At 36.2% G+C, this 23,948-nt stretch overlaps 2 protein-coding genes and 1 long non-coding RNA gene across 3 annotated transcripts in view; 2 read left to right on the forward strand and 1 right to left on the reverse strand.

Annotated features, from left to right (window-relative positions):
- The window catches only part of LOC5578987 (transcription factor grauzone), a 68,620-nt gene that overhangs the window by 26,472 nt on the left and 18,200 nt on the right, over window positions 1-23,948 (forward strand). The window lies entirely within an intron of this gene.
- Window positions 1,101-22,641, reverse strand: LOC5578988 (E3 ubiquitin-protein ligase TRAIP). Its single transcript, XM_021857290.1, has 4 exons — window positions 22,312-22,641; window positions 19,440-19,465; window positions 6,641-7,815; window positions 1,101-1,233 (listed from the first exon to the last, which is right to left on the reverse strand). Exons 1-3 carry the CDS (start codon window positions 22,396-22,398, stop codon window positions 6,648-6,650), a joined length of 1,281 nt encoding a protein of 426 aa, XP_021712982.1. The 5' UTR covers window positions 22,399-22,641; the 3' UTR covers window positions 1,101-1,233; window positions 6,641-6,647.
- On the forward strand, window positions 19,472-20,744 carry LOC110681490. Its single transcript, XR_002503216.1, has 4 exons — window positions 19,472-19,815; window positions 19,874-20,102; window positions 20,187-20,428; window positions 20,493-20,744. It is a non-coding gene; the product is annotated as an uncharacterized LOC110681490 (long non-coding RNA).

The following is a 23,948-nucleotide window of genomic DNA, read 5'->3' on the forward strand; positions in this document are numbered from 1 at the left end:
TACATTATTGCATGTTATGTAACCATGACTGATGAAGAATCAAAAAAAAATTTCTTCCGTAAAACATGTTTAAAATGTCAGTGAGCGAAATTAGGAACGCCCGCGAAATACGGGTACTTTACGGTATACGGCGTACCATCGACTTTGTTCATCTTAATTTCGGATAACAAAAGGACAGAGTCTTCCAACATTAACATAATTTATTTTGAGTCAGTTCACGGTAAAAAGAAGCAAGATATTATACTCCGAAAAATGGCATTTGGCAGTGACTTCATTCCTATTATTCATTCATTATTCATTCCTATGGACTTATGCACGAGTTCACTATTTGACGTTTTAGCGGTGCCGTGTTATTTATGTGACCATGGAAACCAGTGAATTCGGCACCGCTCAAACGTCAAATTAGTGAACTCGTGCATTGGTCCATATCCTAAACTCGAACGAGTGCAAAAGAAAGCAAGGCCTGCTCTTCTTTTTATCCTCAAGGCCTCATGCTTGACGATAGGAATGACGACACATGTTTTGATGGACAATCGTTGTTTACACGTGGGAATAGCCTACCTTGTGTCTGCCGTGGAGTCAGTTGTGAGGAAGAAATGAAGTGTAATTGAAATACAGTCAACTTTCGTTCGTTGCACTAAACCCGTGGCCCACCTAGTGAAAGACTTTCACTAATCGGGCTAAGTTTTGAGCTGTCAAATAACCGATTACAATAGAAATTCAGCGCTACCAACATTAACAAATTACGGTTTATGTCAGAAAGTGACTTTTGCCTTCGTTTTAGGTGGGCTATAGCTCACTTAACGGGAGCCCATTTAAAATGAAGTGCAATTAAACGTAGTGCAACGAACGAAATTCGACTGTATCTATCAGGCAATGGACCAATGCACGAGTTCACTAATTTGACGTTTGAGCGGTGCCGAATTCACTAGTTGCCATGGTCACGTAAATAACACGGCACCGCTTAAACGTCAGATAGTGAACCCGCGCATCGATCCATATAGTATATGAAAAGCAGGCTTAGGGAAATGAGAATGTAAACCAATAAACAATCATACTGTCAAATATTGGTCTAATCTTGGTTCGCAAAGACGCTTTGATGAATACTATTTGGATTTACTACATCAGTGTTGGTTTATTTTTTAACAGGGTAATGATTGGTTGAACAAACGTTTATTAAAAACCTTCAACACCAGCTCTCACTGCTACTGCTTTAAGCGTATGTTATTGTACCTGGAACATTTGTCACAATGTAAATTGTATCCACTTAAATACTTATTAAATCTGGACAAACATTTCAAAGGGGCACATCGACATTGGTAAACAATTGGGCGGTATGAATAGAAAGCGTTGAACTTTACTACATGTAGCATCTACTCAAAAACAAAATCCACAAAGTTTACTACACTGATGCTGCACGTTAAGAACATTCCATTTAGAGTGCACAGTGATGCTGCACGTTAAGAAAATTCTATTCAGAGTGACACTTAAAATGCTTAAAATCAATAAAATGATGCATATATGCCAAATTTGTCGCTTATTCACACGACAAATCATGTGAAAATATGAATATCACTACTTTCCCGCTATAAATCGCGTAATCGAGCATGGACACTAATTCATGCAAATTATATAATTGATTTGAAGAATAAATTTGCGATAAATCTGGCATTCCTTTTATGTACACGTGAATATTATGATGATGATTACAAATTTTTTGCTGAGAATTTTAGCTAAAAATCTGTGTCCTATAAAGAGATCTTGAGATTACAGCAACATAAAATTGTGAAATTACTAGACTTTTTTGGATACCCGTACTGAGATTCTGATGTAAAATCTGAAAATCTTAGAAATACTTTCTTAAAGATACCAAAATTATTTCAAAAGATCAATAACCGAATCAGATTGTGTTAGGCCCAAAATCATTACGTACAACAATTCTAGAATGTATCGTAATCCCAGAATTTCATAGAAAAATCTGAAATTCCAAAGGAAATCAGAGAATTTGGAATGTCAGAATTCTTACATATCCGACATCCGAGAATTACTAAGAAACAACATAATTATCGTAATATCAGATTGAACATAATTATCGTAATGACTATCTTCGTACCTGGCTGCCACACGATATTCACATGCATAAAGGTTAATTGACATTGAAAGTTCTCACATCAGTTAAAAACTGTGTAAGTACTCATAAGAACACTAAGCTGAAAATTAGGCTCTGTCCCAGTTGGAACGTAACGCCAGAAAGAATTCCTTACCGGAATCTCAATTTTTTTTTCGAAATAGGTATCAAAATTTCTACGGAATTCTCAAAATACCTTTCGAAAAATCAAAGCTGACATCGTTTTCTCATGATATTTACTCAAATTTCAATTATTCCATTCATTTCAGCAATCTCAAAGCATGTGTAGCAACCTCTGAAGCTAACTACCAGTAGCTTTGTAATAAATGCTACCTTTATTCATAGCAACGCGTTGTTTGTAGTATGTTCGAAAGGTGTAGAAAGAGGAATGACACAAACATGTTCCACTTGTGTTCCACATATAGTGTTCCACATATATACGGAAAAAAATCTGTGGTAGAAATTACTATTTTAGCTGACTACGCTTATTCTTGAAACTGCCATGGAATTTCAGATCAATTTACTATGTTTACGGTACATATCACTACATTACTGGTACATTTGACAGAAATAATTTACAGCAATCTGATTTCGACTACAGACATGGTATAATCAAGCACATTTCTGGTCTGCTGAAAATTGCCGGTGCGAGCGCTTAAGTTAACCCCAGGTCCGTCCCACTCCACAGTGGGACGGATTGAGGTTTTAGGAGGAAAGATGGAACTCACGCCTTCAATTGCGATTTTACGTAAAAATGATGTTCTACAAAGTTGTTCCTACTATAAAAACAATATTTTTGGTCGGAACGAAAATTAGGGCGGCCCTCTGTAATAAAAGATAACAATCAAAACTTTTTTATTTCAAGGAATATTAATATAGTTTGTTTTACAAAGTTAAAGATCGGAAAATTTCAAGCTGATTTGACTAAAAAAGTTTTTTCCTAGCTCAAAAATTGACCGTTTTAGAGCATTTTTCGCTATTGATGTAGGGTGGCCCATCAAAAATTGGTTTTGGTGTTTTATTTTTATTATTAAATTGATATTTTAGTTTCTCAGCAAAACTGTCTTCCCATCACTTTTAGAGATAATTGAAACGAAAACATAAAATATAAAGCTAATGGAAACAAAGAGATACTAGAGTCTTTTCGTGATGAAAATTTCATTTACTTCCTTGTACATAAGGTATCATGTATACTAATACATACGATATACGAATGCAAAATGAAAAATATGGCAAAGAAGCTCTTAAAACTGTTAAAGTGCTATTAACAACAACAACCTGAGAAGTATGATCTGTTCCAGTGGGGACCCAAACCAAAAAAAATTGATACAATTTTTAACTGATGAAAAGTTGACGACTTTTTAATAACAAAAAAATACATTTTTATATGTTTGTATAATTGGGGAAACAAAACGAATTGTGTTGGTATGACGATGGTGTTTGTCAGCCTAAAATAGGATTAAAAATCGTATTATTCTTCTGCGGATCTGTTTGTTCATGTTATGACTTGTTCATTAGTTATTAACCGTTAAAAACAGATTTATAAAAGCATCTCCCAAATATACTACAAGGTTCAATTTTCTGGCATGGCTATCTCTAAACTATAGCCTTAATTAATCAAAACATCTATACATGATCAAATAATGCACATAGTTATTCTCCTTGATATAGGCTGGAAAGTCAGCGTCATAATCAGAAATCGTACTCTAATAATATACCGTTTCAGATACGATTTCCTACGGTGGACAAATCACTTGTAAACAGATCTGCGGTAATTAAGCATTCGTTACTTCCAATCAGAATGTTTCTCAAAGAGCCTGGCAAATCCCCAAAAAGGAATGTTCGGAAGTTTAGGAGGAGCCATGTCGGGAAATTCAACCGGGCGGTAAATTTAGAAGATATTTTCAAAAGACTTATCTCCTTATTTTTATTGCTAAACTTCTCTGGCTCTATTTATAAGTACGTAGGGCAAGTGTACCATTAGTGGTGCACCTAAGGGAAAACTGCTAAAACACGGTGTTAAGATCATGAAATATATGATTTTAACGTATCATTTGATAGATCTCAAATCCTTCTATCATTCAAATGTATAAAAATCACGATTCATTTGAAATTTCCCTGCAAAAAGCCTTGCACCAATAATAGGAACGCTGTTCCTTTAGTGGAGGTATATTTTAAGGATGGTTCCTTTAGTGGCGCAAACCATTGATTTCTTATGGGACCCTCCACTATGGGTACTGATGCACCACTATAGGTGCAAAGGAGCAAAAAAATTAAGCAAAATAATTGTTTTAAATAGTTTTACGGTTAAATTTCATGAATATTATTCGATTACTTGTATCATTTTCGCATCGTACATAATACAAAAATATCACATAATCATTTATTAGCGCGAAACATGCCAAAACACACTACCTCCACTATTGGAGCTACCTCCACTAAGGGAGCGTTTGCCCTATATAAGAATATGAAACAAAATAGTTTCGGCTTTAGAAAGATAATTATTGTCATGCAAAAAAAAAATCTTTTGATTTGCCCCAGCTACATCTACATGTAAAAAACGTTGTTTTTCATAAAAAATGTTTATAACTATTCACCGTAAAAATTGTACAGGCCTCAAAATATGCGTTTCAATCGGCTTTTAAGATAAAGGGGAGACAACTTGGCTGAGAAATCTGAAATAAAAAAAATAAAACACAAAAACCTATTTTTGATGGGCCACCCTACATCAATAGCGAAAAATGCTTTAAAACGGTCAACTTTTAAGCTAGGAAAAAACTTTTTTTGTCAAATCAGCTTAAAATTTTCCGATCTTCAACTTTGTAGAACAAACTGTATCAATATTCCTTAAAATAAAAAAGTTTTGAGGGTTATCTTTTTTTACAAAGGGCCACCCTAATTTTCGTTCCGACCAAAAAAATTGTTTTTATAATAGGAACAACTTTGTAGAACATCATTTTTACGTAAAATCGCAATTGAAGGCGTGAGTTCCATCTTTCCTCCTACACTGAGAAAAATCTACACGTCAAGGTCGTGTGTTTTACTTATAGATTTGCGCAATGAGGAAAACCACATGATTTGAGTGTGGTAGCCATATGGATTTCATCATTGATTTCACGGTATAATAACATGTGTATCAGCATTAGGTTGTCATGTGAAACAAACATGAATTTCCAAATATTAAATCATGAAACCCAACTGATTTGCTTATTGAATTCGAAATGTAGTAGCTTTAGATAGAACATAAATGTCATGGGGCTGAAAGAAGAAATTTGGTAGAAAAACTTTTGCTCCCCAAAATATGGATCCGAGGCTCCTCTGCTTGTCGCAAGCTCTCTTGATTTTTTTTTCAAACCCGTGAGCCAGCATCAAGCGGGGCACCGCAAATCCATAATTTGGGAAGCTAGTGATAAGCATATTCCATTTTTTTCGAAACTGAAAGCCAGGAAAATCTGTTAGTGGAATCCGATTTTTCTACTAAACTATACATTATAATCAATGTTTTCTTATAGAAAGGTAGAATTCTCGTACATCGGTCAACTTCACTAATAAAAGAAAAATCGAATTCACAAATTTTCATCTAACACTTTCAGCTTCAAAATTTGCTTCTTCTCTTTGGAAGCATGATGATGACTGTCGTTCGACACGAGGTCCAACCGCAATTAAGTTCACTATGCATCCCATGGGTTGATCACAAACAATTTAGAAGCTTTGAACATGGAAATCGATAGCATAGCTCATGGATTTCATCATAACAATCTCATTGCGCAAATCAATGAATCGACCAACTTGAACATGATGATTATGACACAAGATAACCATAAGCAAAACACACTGAATCCGTGTTGGAGTGATGATCTATGCGTCCATAGGTTGACACATACGAATCTGAAGAGAAAGCTTCGGGAACTTATGTGGAAAAAATATGGAATCCCTGTTGTCGGTTGATGAATAAATCCATGAAGCAAAACACAGGAATTTAATGTGTAACACACACGAAGTTTGCAAGAAAATCATAGCAAATCGATATGGATGTTAATGAATCGATCCATAATTTTAAACACACAGATCGAGCGTGTGGATTTTTATCAGTGTAAAACCCCAATCCGTCCCACTGTGCACTCGGGCTCAGAATGGGTACCACTTCTGTCTTTGTTAACCCCCTAAAATGGTAGTTTTTACCGCACAATTTTTTTGCGTGTACCGATCATGTAGTAAACTCAATTTTACTACATTTTATTCATACCGCCCATTGGCTTATTGCAAGACGCTGTTGAGCGCAATTCAACTTGATCACGCTCACCAATACCACTATCAGGAAGAGCCAACCCCAATCTTTCTGATAGTGGTGTTAGTTTGCGTGGGCGGGCAAAAAAGGGCTCAACAACAATGTTTCTGAAAAAAGGCTCAAGACCTCTTGGGCCCTTTTCAAATGTTAGTCCAGAAATGCTACGTCGAATTTCAAAGTTCCCTAGTCTTTTATATCATACAACATCCTTCTCGATTTCTCACCTCAGTGCTAGTAAAGTTCCAGAAAATCATCCGGAGAGGTGTTTGAGTCGGCCAGGTTCGAACTGGAGGCCGCCTTTCGTTTCATCCCTCGTTTGATGGTCACGATTCGGTGGGTAGAAAGCGGCACCAGCACACTTGGCGCATTTTCCTTCTTCTGCAGTCCCCCCACTAGATTGGAGGAGGAGGTCGACGGAATGGAGAAGTGTTTCGCTGGTCGAAAGCTACCAGAAACCTTATCGCTTAGAACGCTGGTGGTTTTCGTGAGGGCTGTTCCGGTGGTGGATTCTTTTCTACTCAACGTTGCCGCGCTGAGCCCCTTTTGGAACAATACTGGATGCAGACCGAAGGCGGAGGCTTTAATAGGGAGAAATGGGAAATCCGATTCAATGATGTTGCGCACGTTGTCCGACACCGGAGTGGATTTGTTCATATCGAATTCACCGAATTTTCGTTTCCTCTCCACGGGTTGATCGGGCGTGTTCAGTACTACGCTGCTGTCCGAAGGATCTTCGTCAGTATTGGCCTTCCGCTTGGATAAAGCGTTTACTTCACATTGCAGTCGGTACATCTCAGTATCCAACATGGATAGTTTGTCTTCCAGGGCTATGCACTTGGCGCGCTCCGTGTGCTGATCATTCTGGTACTTTTTGATCCGATCGCGAAGCTCGTTCCTTTCGAACTCACTGGCCTGCAGTTCTCGCTTCAACGACGTCACCAACACGGCCAGCGTTTGAGGTTCGCTATTGCTCGCTACTAGATCCTCGATCTCTTTGGTACTGGACTCAATGGCCATTTTCACCGTCTTCATTAGCTGCATCTTACTTCGCATATTTTTCATTTCATCCTTAAGTCGTTGATGGGCAGTCTGTTCCGCCCTTAGCTGATCCATTTCGTGCCTCTGCGTGGAGAGAATGTAGTTTTGACCTTTGATCGTACCCTCCAACGAGGCCACCATTTTCGTCATCTTTTTGCGCTCCAGTCTGTGAGCGGCTTGCGATTCCTCCAGGTTCTTCAGCTTCGTATCCTTCTCCCGTAACGACAGTTTCAGGTTTTCCAAGTTCTGCATCAGCATTGCATTGTCCCCGGGATTGTCCACATTGGTGGTGATGTTCATGTACAACTTGATCAAGCTTTTGGCAATGCATTTGCTTCGACACTCCGGGCATGTCTTCGATCTGTAACAGCAGAAAAAAGCGTCGTTTAATCTTCATCGGAGTCAATCGAGGATGGACTGCCATCTGGTGATCTCGTTTCATGCTTATTATAATACATTTTTATCGTGGTAATGTAATTTTCTAACAAACTTTGGAAGTGTCGACATAAACCCTTATTCCTGCTTTATATAATTTTGCAAATTTCGACATTATGATTGTTGCATACTTTCTACCAATATATGTTCATCACGAGACAAAAATGCAAAGACAGTTTTAAAGTGAAACAGTTTGGAATCAACTTCCAAGATTGCACTAAAACTTCAAAGGCACAAATCTCGCGAAGAAAGCATCTCACAACAGTGCACTTTTTATTTTGACTTTGTGCACTAGCAGAAAGCTTAAAATAAGAAGATCAGGAACGTTTGCCAACTGTTTCTTCAGTTTTGTGCCTTTGAAAACGTGAGTAGGGGGAGAAGTCGGCCATTGTGCCGGCCATCTTAAGTAAGAGTCGTATTTTTCCTTCTTACCCTTGGATCACATGATCGACCAAAAGTAACTCCCAAATCTTCGTTCCTTCTCATTAAAGTGGTGATTGTGGAGATGCAGAAGTATTCTTGGTCTCTAGTAGCAACGATCATTACACACTAACGTCCCTACCCCATCCCAAGTGACTGTAAGGACTTGGCCTGTGCCGTTATTGATCAATAATATGATATGCGCTCTTCGAGAGTAAACGGAAGCCCCATACCTTATTCAATGGATCATTGAATGTAGTTTTTGTCAGTGCTCACCGCATCAGAACAAAGGCGCCACTGTATATGGGATTTAACACTGTGACAGCATTGCTGTTCTGTCAAACACACAAGGCTACGGTGGCGCTATCTATGCTTTCCATAGCGGCCGTTTTGGTTATTTTAATGATCCATTGGATCGAAGTTCTTATCAGTTTCGATCATTCACGGACTAGCAACCATTAACATGTACAGTTACATACTTTGCGATTCTAATGCTATCCTTTACAGCTTAGTTATAGTGGAACATGAATTCGATCTTAAATTTCTATGCAAAAACCCTTTATATTTTTTTTTTTACAAATTTGTAATCAAATTAAATTAACGTTAAACGCCTTAATTCAGTGTCGAAACATGAGAATCAATCGATATGTATTCATAATTATAATTCTATAAAAATTTCTTTGGTTTTATAATGATTTGCGTCATTTTTTTTTAACTTCTTCCTCTATTTTTTTATGGTATTCAGTTGGAGCTGCCTGACAGCTTAACTTGTCAAGGCTGAAACCTCGGTCTGGCTTTTGCCAAGTTTCCCCTCTACCAGGACCAATACTCAGACGGACTAGGCTATGGTGCCCACATGAACACTGTTTTTTATTAGTATTGTGACGTGGTCGTTTTTGAAAAATACCCATGTTCTCTTGCTTCTGAGAAAACGAAGCATTGTTTAAATCAGCAGCTCCATCAGAATTTGTTTGAAATAGTAGTGTCATTACTAATACTGTCTAGTCGAAATGGTTTTGAATAATTTTTCATTTACGTGTTATTCTGATTACACCAGACTTACGTAAGATTAGAGTCTTAAGTGTCAATTGTCGTCAAGTCTTTACAAAATTAGACTGTTTAGTAGTAGTTCTAGTTAATTTCAGGTCTTTACGTTCATATATCCTTAAAGAAAAAAGTCACTTTTCTTGCCTGTTCAACAATTTCTCGAAACTAGCAAGTGTACCCTAATGATCGATCTCAGCGTCTTACTTTCTGTCATTTTATAGTGAATATTTAAGAGTAAAGTTACCTTAGGCTTCTATTACAGTCTCCTACAAGATTCACTTTTCGGTGGCAAATGCAATGCTTCACAACGCCTACTTTCTACTTGTAAATTTTGCGAAAATGAAGCTAGAATCAGAATTATACCGTTGTTACAAAAGAGGTGTTTCTTCTTATGGCAATGTAAAAACCATATTAAAATAAGATTGTCGCCACTTATTTCTACTCAGTGAATCTACTAGTCATTTTCCTCAGAGTAATATTCCCTACGTCGTACATGATAACGATGTGTCTAGCTAGCTAATAGTAAGAGTGGCTACGGATCATTCTGGTTAGCAAAAGGCAAACTGAACGTCACCAATAGTATTAATGTCCACTTCGAATAGATTAATTATTTGAAATGGGCATCATAGACTTGAAGATGAATGACGCAGAATGTCCGTTGGATCACATTCGAGATATTATTGCGTCTATGCCATATGAATTATGACGCGGCTTTAAGCAAAAATGCCAAAATGTGATACCACCACTAAACGTTACGCCTTTGGTTTCCATCATATGGGCTAATGGATTATGCCCTCCCATCGCGGCAAGGTCGCATAACCAAGGGGAGGGTAAAACTTCTTTCTTTAATTCAATTCCAAACGCAATTATTTCAAACAGTATATTGGTTGTGGAATTCCATGTGCTTACATAGCCATCATCAAAGTTATCACAAAACCGAGAATAGCCTTTGAATTATATGAAAAATTGTAAGTCAGTTCAAAATTAATCGTTATACAATCCATAAACTGAGATTGATAGTTAAGATACCAGTACTTGTTTAAAAAATACGAAATAAAAATCGTAAACGTAGAAATAATCAGATTTATATCCAAAAACCTATCAAAGTTACCCCGTTTTACGATAGCTACTAATCTTGAAAATATGAACCTTGGAGATCTCTTTCCTAAAAAAGAGACCAAACAGGAACTAAAAACGACAATAAAGGATCCAAATGGTAACATACAAAACTAAAAGAAACCTAACAGGAATCAGGAGATACGATTTTAATTCTTAAAAGAATCTTATCAGCCATCCTTCTATGTTTCTATATTTTATGAAAATTCATTACGACGAGTATTACTGCTCGTATCACTGTATCGTATCTGTTCATTATTTTCTCCAGGTCATTTTGTAATTTTTAGTACTTCCTAAGGAATCCTTCAAGAGTGTCGTTTTCAATGCTTTCAAGAATTCAAGTTCGATTTTTTTTAAGGATAACCACAGCAGATTTTTTTAAGGATAACCCCACGAGTTGCTTCAGAGATTCCATCAGAAACTCCCTTCAAAGATTATTTCAGAAATTCCACAAGAAAGTCGTAAGTTCTCCAAGAATTTATCCAATGATTCTCAGGACTTCCACCTAAAATCTCGTTAAGAACATCTTCAAAAATTCAACTAATATTTACTATGATTTCTCCTAAAATTGTCGTTCAGGATTTCTTCAAGTATTCGACCCGAAATTTTCAGGAATTACTCCAGATTCCTTCGGGAGAAATTTTCCGAAGATTCAAAGATTAATTTCCAGTCATTTTTACAGGGACGTTTTCAGGAAAATGTCAAATTTTGTTTTTTTTTAATCCGAGAGATATTTTAATCCAATAGTACTATATTCACGATTTCTATAAGCTTTAACACTTGTTAAGGGTTCCCAATGAACAATAACATAAGTAACATGTGAACCAAGAAAATGTTATTCTTTTCACTTCAATTTTCTTCTGTTCAGTTATGTTAATTGAAATGATTCGACAACATTATAACTGCAACATTTCCAATGTTAGTTCTCACATCATGGGACAGCAATTGTATTTCTGATCTGTAGAATTTCCACCGCTCGTTATTTGTTTTTAAGAAAATCGAATATGACGTCGGATAACTCTTCGGAAGACATAATTTCTTGGACCGGAATCCTTCAATTAAGTATTTACAACCTTTTTAATGTGAATAGACCTATACCCCATTTTTATGTTTGGAACTAGCTTTACATAGACATTCCACGAGATTTACGTGTGTTCTCTAATATTGCAACTTTTCAGTCAACGTCTTCCTTTTAATTGGCTGCCCGAAGTAGACATATTGATATTGTAATGTTTGGCAACATCTTTTAGAGAATTTCCATGATTTCTAATAGATTTTGACGCTTGAGTATAGTGTTTCTTGAATTATCATCACGTTTTGTTTTTCTATGATAATTGCAAACCTTGTTTACTTATGGCTACTTAAAGAGAAAGCACAAATTCAATCTCTAATGATAAATTTTTCACTTGCCCCACCTGAGAAGAAAATTGACGGTGTTTAAATTTAGTTATTTTTAGGTCTACGTCGAATTAATTCTAAAACTTTTTTTATTGCAGTTTGAAGCTGTCACAGAGGACAACTAAGAAGTGCTACAGGAAATTATTTTCCGCAACTTTTTTCCACTGAAAATATTATAATAAGATTGTACGCCGCCAACTTGTTACGGAGTAACAGTTGACAGGTTAACATTTTTTCACTCTACTATGCAATAATGGCTGAAAAATCTCAGAAATCTCTTACCTATCGTAATGTTCTCAATGACCTCAAAGCTTTACGCATGAGTTTAATACGTTAATTCACATATTCAGTAAAATATATCAATTGTTTTCACTTACTCCATTTACCCACTTGCCCCGCGGTACCTTACCTAAATTTTTCAAATGATCCATTCAACGGATATTTCAAGCCCCAGATAAGCTAGAAGGTTGGTGTCTTCGGCAAAGTTGTTCTGCAGATCAAGAGCAATCTGGCAGTAACAAAACTAATTGCCAAACTGTTCCCGCGGATACGATCCGGTATAGGGAATAATTACTATGAGAGAGATACGTTCTAATTCACGGTTTATTTTTGACCCGTAACGCGGGTAGATCACTTTTTCGTGGTGCGTAACGGGGTACGATCTACCAATTTGAACCCTAGTCTCATCTTGTCTGTCGGGCTTGGGTAATATGTCCTGGTAATTCAAGGATTGGCGGTACAAAGTCCTTGTTACTGGCAACAGTTTCTGAAAATTATTCTATTTTACCTAGCAGATGGTCAGTCCCGAGACTACACTTGAAGCCAGGATAACAATCATGGGTATTAACCCAACAAGGACTGTTAAGTACTGGTAATTCAAGGACTCACGTGAATTCTGATTACAAAACAATTTTTTTAGCTTGATTCGGTTTTGCTGCTAGCATAAAGCCCCTTTTTTCTAATATTTTTTTTCTGGGACTAAACTAAAAGCGAAACAAGGATGTTACTAGAGTTCCGTTGCATGGTCAAATATCAGTAGTACCGATTTGGTTCCTCAGAAATTTAATCGATTATGCTGAGATATAAATTTCTATGAAGGGTGTAAATAGCGGGACCTTTTCATCATAGTCGATTTTTATCAACATCTGGGGAATCAAAACAAGAACTGTACAGAAATCGATGCTTCATTACCTGTCAAAGGAAATGGAGTATAATGCGACATGCGCTATACACTAAGGATACGGGTAATGCCTCAAAAGATCTAAATACTGGTCGCAATGGCGCATCCGAACAGAGAAAAAAATGAGAATTTATTCGTTAGGTGGCCCTAACAAATTTTCTTCAATCTTTTATATTTCAAGATCTTGATGCTTTTACTACTTTGCTGAAGACACTAAGGGGCCGTCCATAAATGACGTAGCATTTTTCACTAATTTTTTACACCCCCCTCTTCCCTCGTATCATTTAGTCACAAACGATAATCTATCTGCTTCTATCTGCTGAACAACTTTACCGAAGACACTAATCTTCTAGCTCATCTGGGTCTTGATATATCCGTTGAATGAATATTTTGGCCAATTTTGGTACCCAAGATAATCCTTAACCACTTGAATCATATTATCAAGTTTAGCGGACTATAAAATAGAGTTTTTCGGGAATTTCTGAGAATTTCAACAAATCCATCGAAAAACAAAATAGTTATGTCGTAAGTTTTTCAGCATGTGAAAAGTATATTGGCTGGATGAAGGTTAAGTACTAAAGTAATCCTTGATGAACTCCCACAAAGTTTTCCGGAAGAATGTCTTGACTCTTCAGGAAATATTCGTATATAAACTGCTAAGATTACTGACGAATTCCATGTCAAATCGGCCAGTTACAGAACTCGACCATCTTCGATTTTCAGTAAATTCCATAGAAAAATAATTGTGACTCGAGAATAACTTCCGAAAATGGCCTATACATTTTTGCATGTAACTTAGTTCAAAAATTTTAACTCAGAAACTGTTGCTTTTCGAGAAAAATGTTCAATGAAGAAGTTGTAGTGAAATGTTTGGGCTACAAGAGAAATATAGACTGAAAAAATAGTTTGTTTGTTCATCTTGAAATGAATCCAAATCATAATGATTATATGAATAACTTCTCTAGAAGTAACCATTTTTGAATTATATCAAGTTTAATGCAAAAAATATTATTTAAATATTAAATAGGCAATTTTTATTAGTTATTCGTGATTCTTTATCAATAATAATACGTTTTCAAGAGTAAAGACCATATTTCTTTCCACTTACTTATTTTTCTTGATGGAGAATCGCGAATAACTAATAAAAATGAACTGACACTTATATTGAGCTGTTCGGTAATCCAATCCGCTTGGTTATTAAATTAATTAACTCATTACGCGTGGTAAAGATGGACAAATTATTATGCTTCTCGAGAATTTTTAGCATTTCGATCACTTTCTCTTTACTTCTTGTGTTACGCGCCAGGGTCTGGTACTAGTTGGGCACTTTGCGAATCTTTTCTGAAAACCGCAGACCCTCAAATAAATAGCGCGCCGATCGCTCATGCGCCGAGTTGTGATCAATCAAATCGATTTAAAACGCTTGCTACTTGAAAACAAGAAGGTACGAACATTTTTATTCCATGTGTTATTTATCGATTAAACAATTATGCTCGCTGTCCAGTTTAGGACTGAAGCCCTAAAAGTGATTCACTTCCTCGGCGAGATATTTTGACATTTCTTTATTTACTTTTTGGCTGGCGCAAAACTCGGCGCATGGGCCACCGGCGCGCAACTTGTTGGACAGTCTGCGAATTAAAGTAAAGATTCGCAATATGGGTGAAATTATGAAAAAATCCACGTGCTCGGCTGGGATTTGAACCCAGGACTCTTGTATGCTAGACGCTCTTGTATGTAAAGCGCTCGTCTAGCATACAAGAGTCCTGGGTTCAAATCCCAGCCGAGCACGTGGATTTTTTCATAATTTCACCCATAATTTGTCCATCTTTACCATGTGTAATGAGTTAATTAATTTAATAAAAATGGTATATTTTATTATTTAATTTATACTTTTTGCATTAAACTTTAGATAATTCGGAAATAACTACTTCTATAGAAGTGACCAATATAATAATTATGGTTCAGAACAATTTCAAGATTCTTATTGAATCATCAAAACGTATTTATTTTGACAAAAAATCAAAATTTTGAAAATCAGGCGAAAGTTGATCTTAGAAAAACGTTTTTATTAAATTTTTTCCATCATGAAACTTTGACCCAAACACCTGTTTACTATCAAGATTCTATGGTGAAAATTTTAAACATATTAATAATGGGATTTTTGGGTAATTTGAAATTTGGGTTTAATTTTTGAATTGTTGATGAAAATAAATGAAATATTTTTTTGGCGTGAGGGGTTTTTCTCGACCGAATTGTCTGAAACTGCAATCAGAAGCATTTCAATACAACGCATATTGTGGCCAAATATGAGCTTTCAATTGCTTTCAAAAAACCCCACTGCCGAAGTGAATCAAAAGTGTCAAAAAAATGATCCGGCTCACTATTTTTTTTTTTTCTTATAGTCCAAACGGTTCGCTACAACTTCTTCATAGAACATTTTTCTCAAAAATCCACAGTTTTGGAGTTCAAAGTTCAAAGTTTGGAGTTCATTTTTCAAATACAAATACATACAAAACACACGTGTATGTATACCGTGTATGTATTTGTATACACATTTGTATGTATTTCTGTACACGTGTATGTATTTGTATAGTACAAATACCATACAAAAAACACGTGCAAAATTAATCCAAATCAAAGATTATCGAGCGCGATTTTTTTTCGGCTCATTCTGGATGGAATTCGTCTACTAAAAAAAAATAATATCTCTAGACAATATCCTGCTAAAACTCCCTGAAAATGATCAAATCGAAAGCCTGAAAAAATATGTAGAAATGATCGGGGGAAATCCTTGAACGATTACTGTAGTATTACCTAAGTAACCACTAGCCCGCTAATTCGCCGTCTTGGCCTTATATGGCTATTGTACGGCTAATATAGGGCATGTCAGCTATTTGGTTACTTAGGTATGTTGCACGAAACATTGTTTATGAGGTTGTTTATGATGTTATGATTGATGAATTTCTGGAAGAGTATATATTAAATATATTTATTTCCTCGAATACTTGCTGGAGAAATGTTTGGAGCAATTCGTGGAAGTAAATGAGAATGAATTCTTGAAGGAATCCATATGAAAATGTCTGGAAGGATAACTGGAGAAATTGGCGTAGAAATTCTTGTAGATCTTTCTGAAAATATCCCTAGGTAATCTGAAATTTTTGTAGATTTTCTTGGAAGAACTAACGTAGACATTTTTTAGAGATCTCCTATATAGCAAAAACTGAGGAAATCAGTGAAAGAATGAGTCAAACAATACGACTGCTCGTATTATTTGTTGAAAGGCTAGTCCTCTAAGACCACGCAGATCCTAGCGAGGCTAGCCCGTCCACATCCGATTGCAAATCATAAAGAAATACAATACAGTAGATGTTTCCTTCAACTGGGTAGCTAACTGACTGATACCTCAATCAGCAGCTGCGACTCTCTTTATTCAAACCAGGTATATAGGTATTTACAATTCAATCAAACTTATCCAAATATCATACCTCTCGATAAATCTTCCACACTTTTACAAACGAGGACGCATGCTTCTCAACCGACGATTCTACTACCTGAGGTGCGACACTACCTCTATTCCAACATTATTTAGGGTTTCACGCCAGTTGATACCACAACAGTTATTCCGGTAATCCATCAATCATTCTCATTTTTTTTTATTTCAGGAATTCCATTCAATGTTTTTCATCGAACTTCTTTAGAAAATTCCTCAGGATATTAACAATTTTATCAGAGAACACATTACTCCGAAGGTTTTTTACGGAGTTCGTGTAGTGATTTCATTACGGACAAATATTTTTATTTGTCCGAGGATATCAACAGAAATTATTAAAAATTCCAATAGGGATTCCTCCATGGATTCCATCAGACATTTTTCCATAAGGTCCCAGGTCTTTCAGCGATTTTTCTGCGATTCTTCCATCGATTTTCTTAGGACTTCCTCCTAAATTCTCGTTAAAAAACATTTTCAATAACTGAACCAGCAAATTCTAAATATATAGCTCCAGGGATTTCTTAGGATTTGTTACAAAATTTTCATTGAGGATTTTTAAGATTTCAATTAGAAATTTCTTCAAAGCTTTTTTCTTCATACGAATTAGTCCTGAGGCATTATAAGATTTGGTAAAGAATTCCTACAAAAGTTATTTGAAAACATTCCAAATGAAGTCTTGTAAATGTAGATTTCAAAAAATATGAAGAAATTTTTGAAAAAAAAAAAAAATGTTAAAAATAACTACTGTTAAATTTCTTGTGTAATTTCTAGAAATTACTTGAATGAATCAGTAAATGAGTCTCTAAAACAACTCAAGGGCTCTTAAGGTGAAGATGTATCGAAGCCAAACCTCGAATTTTCTAGAGCACCAATCTAGAGAACTAGACAACCGTTTGGGCTGAAAATTTGATTGATTGGCCACAAGCTTTCAATCCAAATGTTTGTTTGGTTCTCTAGAAAATTCAACGTTTGGCTTCGATGTATTTTCACCTCACGAAAGCCTTAAGAGGATTTTCCTAAGACAATTGCAAAAATAATCAATCGAATGTCTCGATAGCATCCTGCAGAACTAGATCTTTGAAAAACATAGGATGGAATCCCTGAAGAAATTGGTATAGATCATTCCGAAGAAATTATTGGAAAACTTTAAAGAAATATTTGAAGAAGCCAAGTGCTTGGAAGATCTGCAGGAATAACCCTTAAATGAAATGCTGAAGATATACCTAGCGTCCTGATGCTTCATGCTCTGGTATAACTTATGCAGGGATTCCTGGAAGATGTTTTAATAAATTGGCTCGAAAAATTCCTGGACGTTTTTTAGAGCTAACCTTATGAAAATGTCTAGAAGAATGACTGAAAAAAATGCGTAGTAATTCTGATAGGGTTTCTAGGCAAAATCCTTGCACGAATTTATTGAAAAACTCTGAAATAAATCTCTCGTAGGAATATTTAGATAACCTGGAGTTACATCTGGAGAAATGATGAAAGAATGGCTGGAAAAATATCATGAGGAAGTCTCTGGAAAAAAATACCAGATCACCCTGCGTAAATTACTGTATGTGGTATAGTTAACCTGCCCTTATTTTCATAGTCGACGTAAGCGCCACTGACGTTTTCAGCATATGTTTGCCATTTTCTCGCCAATTAATAAATAATTCAAGATGTTTTCCTCGCATGTATCTAGATGAGGGTTAGACCTAACGCCCTATCGATATTGAATCTTAGTATTTGCCATCATATACTCAATAAAGTGGTTAGAATGCTGACAATGTCAATGGCGCTTACGTCGACTATGCAAATATGGGCGGTTAAGTACTCAAGGATTTCCTGCAGCAATTCTCATATAAGCATTTCTTGAAAAATCACTGGAAGAAACCCTGGGAGATGGAAAAATCTCTCGTGAAATTTCTGGAGAGGTGGCTGAAAATATTTCGGATGAAATTACTGAAGAAGTTACTACGTAAATTACTAAAGCTTTTCCTCGAGGTAGATCCAATAGTGGAGGTAGTGTTGTTTGGCATGTTACGCAGTAATAAACGATTATGTGATATTTTTCTGTGATGTACGATGAGAAAATGATATAAGTAATCGAATAATAATCATGAAATTTATCCGTGAAACTATTTAAAACAATTATTTTGCTTGAAATTTTTGCTCCTTTGCACCTATAGTGGTGCATCAGTACCCATAGTGGAGGGTCCCATAAGAAATCAATGGATTGCGTCACTAAAGGAACCATTCTTAAAACATACCTACACTAAAGGAACAGTGTTCCTATTATTGGTGCAAGGCTTTTTGCAGAGAAATTTTAAATGAATCGTGATTTTTATACTTTATATTTTATGATTTTATCACCGTGTTTTAGCAGATTTCCCTTAGGTCCACCACTAATGGTACATTTGCCCTAATAGTTCCTAAACGTCCAATCCTCTAGACTTTTGCACTACGATTCACTCCAAGCAGAATGAGGAAAAACAAATGACTTTTAAGACCATTTTGGTTAAACAAAGATACTTCAAAGATCTTCCATTAAAATAAATACTTTTTAAATACTCGCATTAAAAAAGCGACCAAGTCTCTATGAAAAAAGATATCGATATCAGCTCTGGTGGAGAAATCACTACTGAAATTTCTGAAGAGATCTCTGGAGGAATCCCTGACGCATTACGTCGAGGAATTCCTGAAGATGCTTTGAAATAGTGCCGTGATGATCTTCGAAGGTTGCTCTGGAACCTCCAGACGATGAAAATAAAAAATGACTTTACAAGACCATTTTGATCTCTATGAAATCAGGAATAGACGCGTAGAAGACAGTGAATTCCCGGAGTGGGTCGTGATGCCTACACGTTGGGACACCCTGGAAAGAAATTGTTTTTCATGCAACATCTACTAAACTTACCGCTCCAGCCACTGAAGAATACAAAACGAGACGAACATTTCTAAAGGTCCTAACTAACATTTTTACTCAAATTGAGTTATCACTATTTTCCAAATCCTCAGCATAAAATTTAACGATTTTCATTTAAAAGTTAACTTTTTTTTATTTATTAACCTTAAAATTCGAAAAGAACAAAACGACCCAACTGCATTATCGATAATATCGGCCAGCTCTGTTGATGAGACATCTTGCTCGCCAAAGGTCCCATCTGTCATTTTCGATTTTTGTTTACAAAATTGCACATGGGACCTTTGGCATGCAAGCGAGCTCTCACAGTAATTTTGAGTTAAATTAATAAAAATGGATCCTACTCAAGACCAATTCCGGATATTCATACGTAAGTAAAGTTCAGTGCATTGAATAAGATTGAAATTTAAGGATGAATAATATTTCAGAAGCAGCATCACGTCGAAGCCAAAGATCCGCTGGCAGCAGTCACTATGGTAGTCAACCTGCACCTCCGCAGAAAGATGATTCGTGCGATGAAAAATTCAAGCTACGGGAGAGTTGCAAATGCCGAACCTGCACCTTCAAAAAAGGATAATTCAGTTTTTAAGCTCTCTAAGAGGAAAAGCGCTGAGTCGCCACGGAGCTGGAAGGAGCGCACTGGAACTTTTCAAAATGGTACGGAGACTCCACCGAAGCAGCATGCTTGATCTTTTAAAAACGGTGTGTTTAGGATTACGTAGATTATATTGCTTTCAACAGTTTCAGGTCAGGATGTGTCATCAGTGTCTACCAAATCAGCACGGCGCTCGTTGAATTTCGATAGTTTGCGTCCAAATTAACTGCAGGACAGGTCAACAATCCTTCAAAAACAGCAGCATTCATCGTGTTCCGTTTCATGAATGTTGCAAATGCCCGTACAACGGATTGGATTTTGCAACAGAATCACGCAAAGTACAACAGATGTAGGTTAACAGTTTTATCCAACACTCGAGTCAAAAGCAGTAAGTAATTTTCTCGATGTACAAATGGCACATACGTATAACGATTTTCCTTGCTTGGTTGTAGGCAATCTCTCCTCTACAGTAGCCACGCCACCCATATATTGTGCATCCTGATAAAATTCAGAAAAAGAACTTCGCTCAATTTCCTCTTCTTTATCAACGAACTTAAGGTAACACACGATAGACTCATCGTGGCATGCATGAAAAATCTATGTTCAAACTATCGTTGAAAAGAAAATATTTCTGTCTTATATCATATCGGTCATTCGGTGATCTATCGGGTCATATGCTTGCTGATAACAAGCATGTTGATATACTTTCAGTTCATCTCTGTCCGGTAGAACCGATATCACATCCCCAAAACTACAAAATTGATCATCGTTTATGGATAGCAAACAGTTGCACCTTAAGCACCGCCAACACATTTTCAATCGGAAGGATTTTGGCGCGCTCGAATTGACAAATCCTCCGTTGTGGTGAAACTTCTTCCGTCGGCGTGATGTTGGACTGTTTTCAAAAACAGTCGAGATAAAAGCCGAGCCGGCAGAGCAATGACAGTTAGTTCGTTCAAAACTTCGCTTCGGAAGTCCAACCGGCGAACTCCAGATTGGTGCTGCGAAGTCAATATCGATCTTTGAAGTCTCACTCTGCATCCATCAAAGGAAATGATAAATCACTGAGAAAACTGATCAGTGATTCAACGGCTACAGAAGAAATTATCGATCTTGATTCGATTTCCAGTTACTGTAAAGAAAACGTCGTTAAAGCAAGTCACCAGCAGTATCGAAAAAAGGTTATTGAAGAAAGAGAGCAGATCAGCCCAAGCCTGGCTTCTACAAAATGCAAAGAACAAAATATAATTTCATTGGATCATCCATACAATAAGGGGTCATTCACAAATTTCATAACGCTTTAGGGGGTGGGTGGGTGTCCGAACATTGTTACGGCTCATACAAAAATAGTTGAGTGTCAATACAAAAAGAGTCACGTGGGGGTGGGTAGGTGTCCAAAATGGTCAATTCGTTATGTTCGTTCGTTATGAAATATATGAACAAGCCCTAAGGTGTTCGAACTCTCAGTGTCACCCTCCATCATGTTCAAAGATGTGAGTACAAATCTAATGTCTTCTGCGAGGTCTGTTGTTTGCAATCTTCTTTAAAGTATGCAAAAAAAACTGCATGTTCAGATTTGAAGTAGATTGAATATTAATACATTTTAATTCCTCCCTCAAATGCTTATATTTTGACAGATTCGCGAATTTCGGCTACCACTTGCAGTCTTCAACAGTATCGTACACTCATATGCACTGGATAAGTTCTCCTTTTGTAATATTCATCCCATCCTCTTTCCCTCATTATTATCTTAAAGCGTGTATGAGTAATATCATAGACTGTACCCTGCATACCTTTGATACAAAAGGAAAAAATATATAACACAGAAATCTTTTTTTTTTTTTTTTTGAATACCTCACTATTGCCCAATAATTTAAAATATTTTACTCTAGTTAACATAAATTTTATTGGAATGCATTATTCTTTACAAATTTAATCAAAATTTACCAGCTTTTATTGAGTTTTACAAATGTCCCAAGTAACAAAGGTATTTCATAAAGACCCATTTGATAGGTCCCAACTGACAATAAAAGTGCAAAAGGTCTCATGTGATAAAAATATCCAAAAATAACGTAAACATGTGATTTTCCGCAGAATTAACATCATTTTTGAATTTTTGAGCTTTTTTCGCGTCTAGAAATGAAGTACAACCTCTTATTTTATGTTTCTATTCTAATTGGCATTTGATTTTCATCACGATTTTTTCGAAGCTTATTTTCTCCGATAAAGGCAAAAGTCTGATGGGACCTTTAGAAATGTTCGTCTCGAAAAGTAGTGAAAGGCATGGCCACAGGGCGTCACGTGGATATCCACCGATGAAGGAAACACATCAGTGCAAATAGTGCAAAAGAAGGCCATCTTATGAGGCAATTACATCTATTTCCGTGGTTGAAAATATTTCATCTGCCGTAACTAAAAACTTGTCTCAGCTAAAAACTATTTCCTCTTGTTGGTGGCGGGCAGATTCAACGGATCGTTTTTGTTTTTTTTTACGAATCACTCTCGGATCTCTGGACAAATATTTCAAAAGGGCGCATCGACATTGGTACACATTGGGCGGTATTTAAATAAAATGTACACTCAGAAATAAAAATAGTCACAGAATTACTAAAGTTTATGCATTAATGACTATTCTCTATCTGCCTCCCTCTCATTCTGCTGTGAATTTCTACACTAAATGTCATTTCGCCTGGGTTGAAGCATAGCGATGCTTCAACCCAGGCGAATTGACAAATCAAGACTAACAATTCAAAAAGCCTCATCTCCAAAAAGTAAACAATGAGAAAAATGCAATCTCGTTTTGTCAAACAATAAATCAAATTTATATTATGAATTTAAGCTTTTTATGTTATTTTATCGTCCAGAAAGTCGATGGATAAACTGATTTATAGCTATGAATATTCATTACTATCATTTTAGCAAAAAATCCTGCTAAAAAAACGAGTCAAAGGAAATGAGGCTTTTATTTCACCAAAAGCTGTGCAGCCCTTTTCATTTGTGGCCATAGACGCCGGCCGACGCTGATGAGGCCTGTGAGTTGACGCCTTTGTTTACTCTAAAATGTGTTGAGGCCTTCTAGTTGTGGCTTGTTTTTTCATCATCTTCTGATGTGGCCTTTTGAAAATCATTCAAAATTGAAGATGAAATAAGAAATTTGAAGTGTAGAAGACTGTTAAGTGGTGAAGTAAAGTACATGGAGATCCCTACAGCAAGAGAAGATTCGTGCGGTCGATTAAATATGTGATTGATTGAACCCTTCGTCATCCATGAACATTATGTATGTGCTACGCGAGTTTGTCGTCGAGAAAATGTATGGAAAATTGGTTCAATTGATATAATATTGCAATTAAACGTTATTTTTCATGCAATTGAAACCAAATCGTGTTTTTGTTGATAATTTGTGAAGTACAGACAGGCTGACACAGGTATTATTAGGTAGTATGATACAAAATACATCACTTCACAGGAACCCGACAGAAAATTTGATTATGTTCGCTGTTGAAACTATCGCTGTGTAAAATAATACAGGGAGCGGAGCGGCTGAAGTATAACTTGTATCTGCTAAGTAAATTTGAAACATATTTTCGTAATTTTAGTTGCAATTTTGATGTTTGTTTAATAGGCCTCAACTCGGTTTCAAGTAAATATAGAAATGGGGCCTTTTTGGGAAAAGGCCGCATTTACTATTAATATCCTAATTATCGGGAAATGAGATGGGGCCTTTTAGAAAAATGATAATTTTTCAACTTTCATGCATATTTTTGCATGACTATTGTATGTTACAGTAAGAATAGGCTCTTATACACTTAAATCAGCAGAAACCCGATTTGTTTACATTTTGGACTTGAGGCCTTTTCAATTGTTGGTCTTGAAATAGGAGTAAAATTCCCTGCAGAATGAAAGAGAGG

This window comes from Aedes aegypti, chromosome 1 (genome assembly GCF_002204515.2).
Source record: "Aedes aegypti strain LVP_AGWG chromosome 1, AaegL5.0 Primary Assembly, whole genome shotgun sequence".
Taxonomy (NCBI): Eukaryota; Metazoa; Arthropoda; class Insecta; order Diptera; family Culicidae; genus Aedes; species Aedes aegypti.

Excerpts from the sequence above, each read along its gene's own strand:
- LOC5578988 (XM_021857290.1), bottom strand. The coding sequence starts at position 22,398 with ATGGCCTTCTTTTGCACTATTTGCACTGATGTGTTTCCTTCATCGGTG. Across the intron at positions 19,466-22,311 it reads GTGGCCATGCCTTTCACTAC|TTTTGTATTCTTCAGTGGCT; the intron begins TTTTCGAGACGA and ends ATGTTCGTCTCG. Across the intron at positions 7,816-19,439 it reads ATTCTTCAGTGGCTGGAGCG|ATCGAAGACATGCCCGGAGT; the intron begins GTAAGTTTAGTA and ends CTGCTGTTACAG.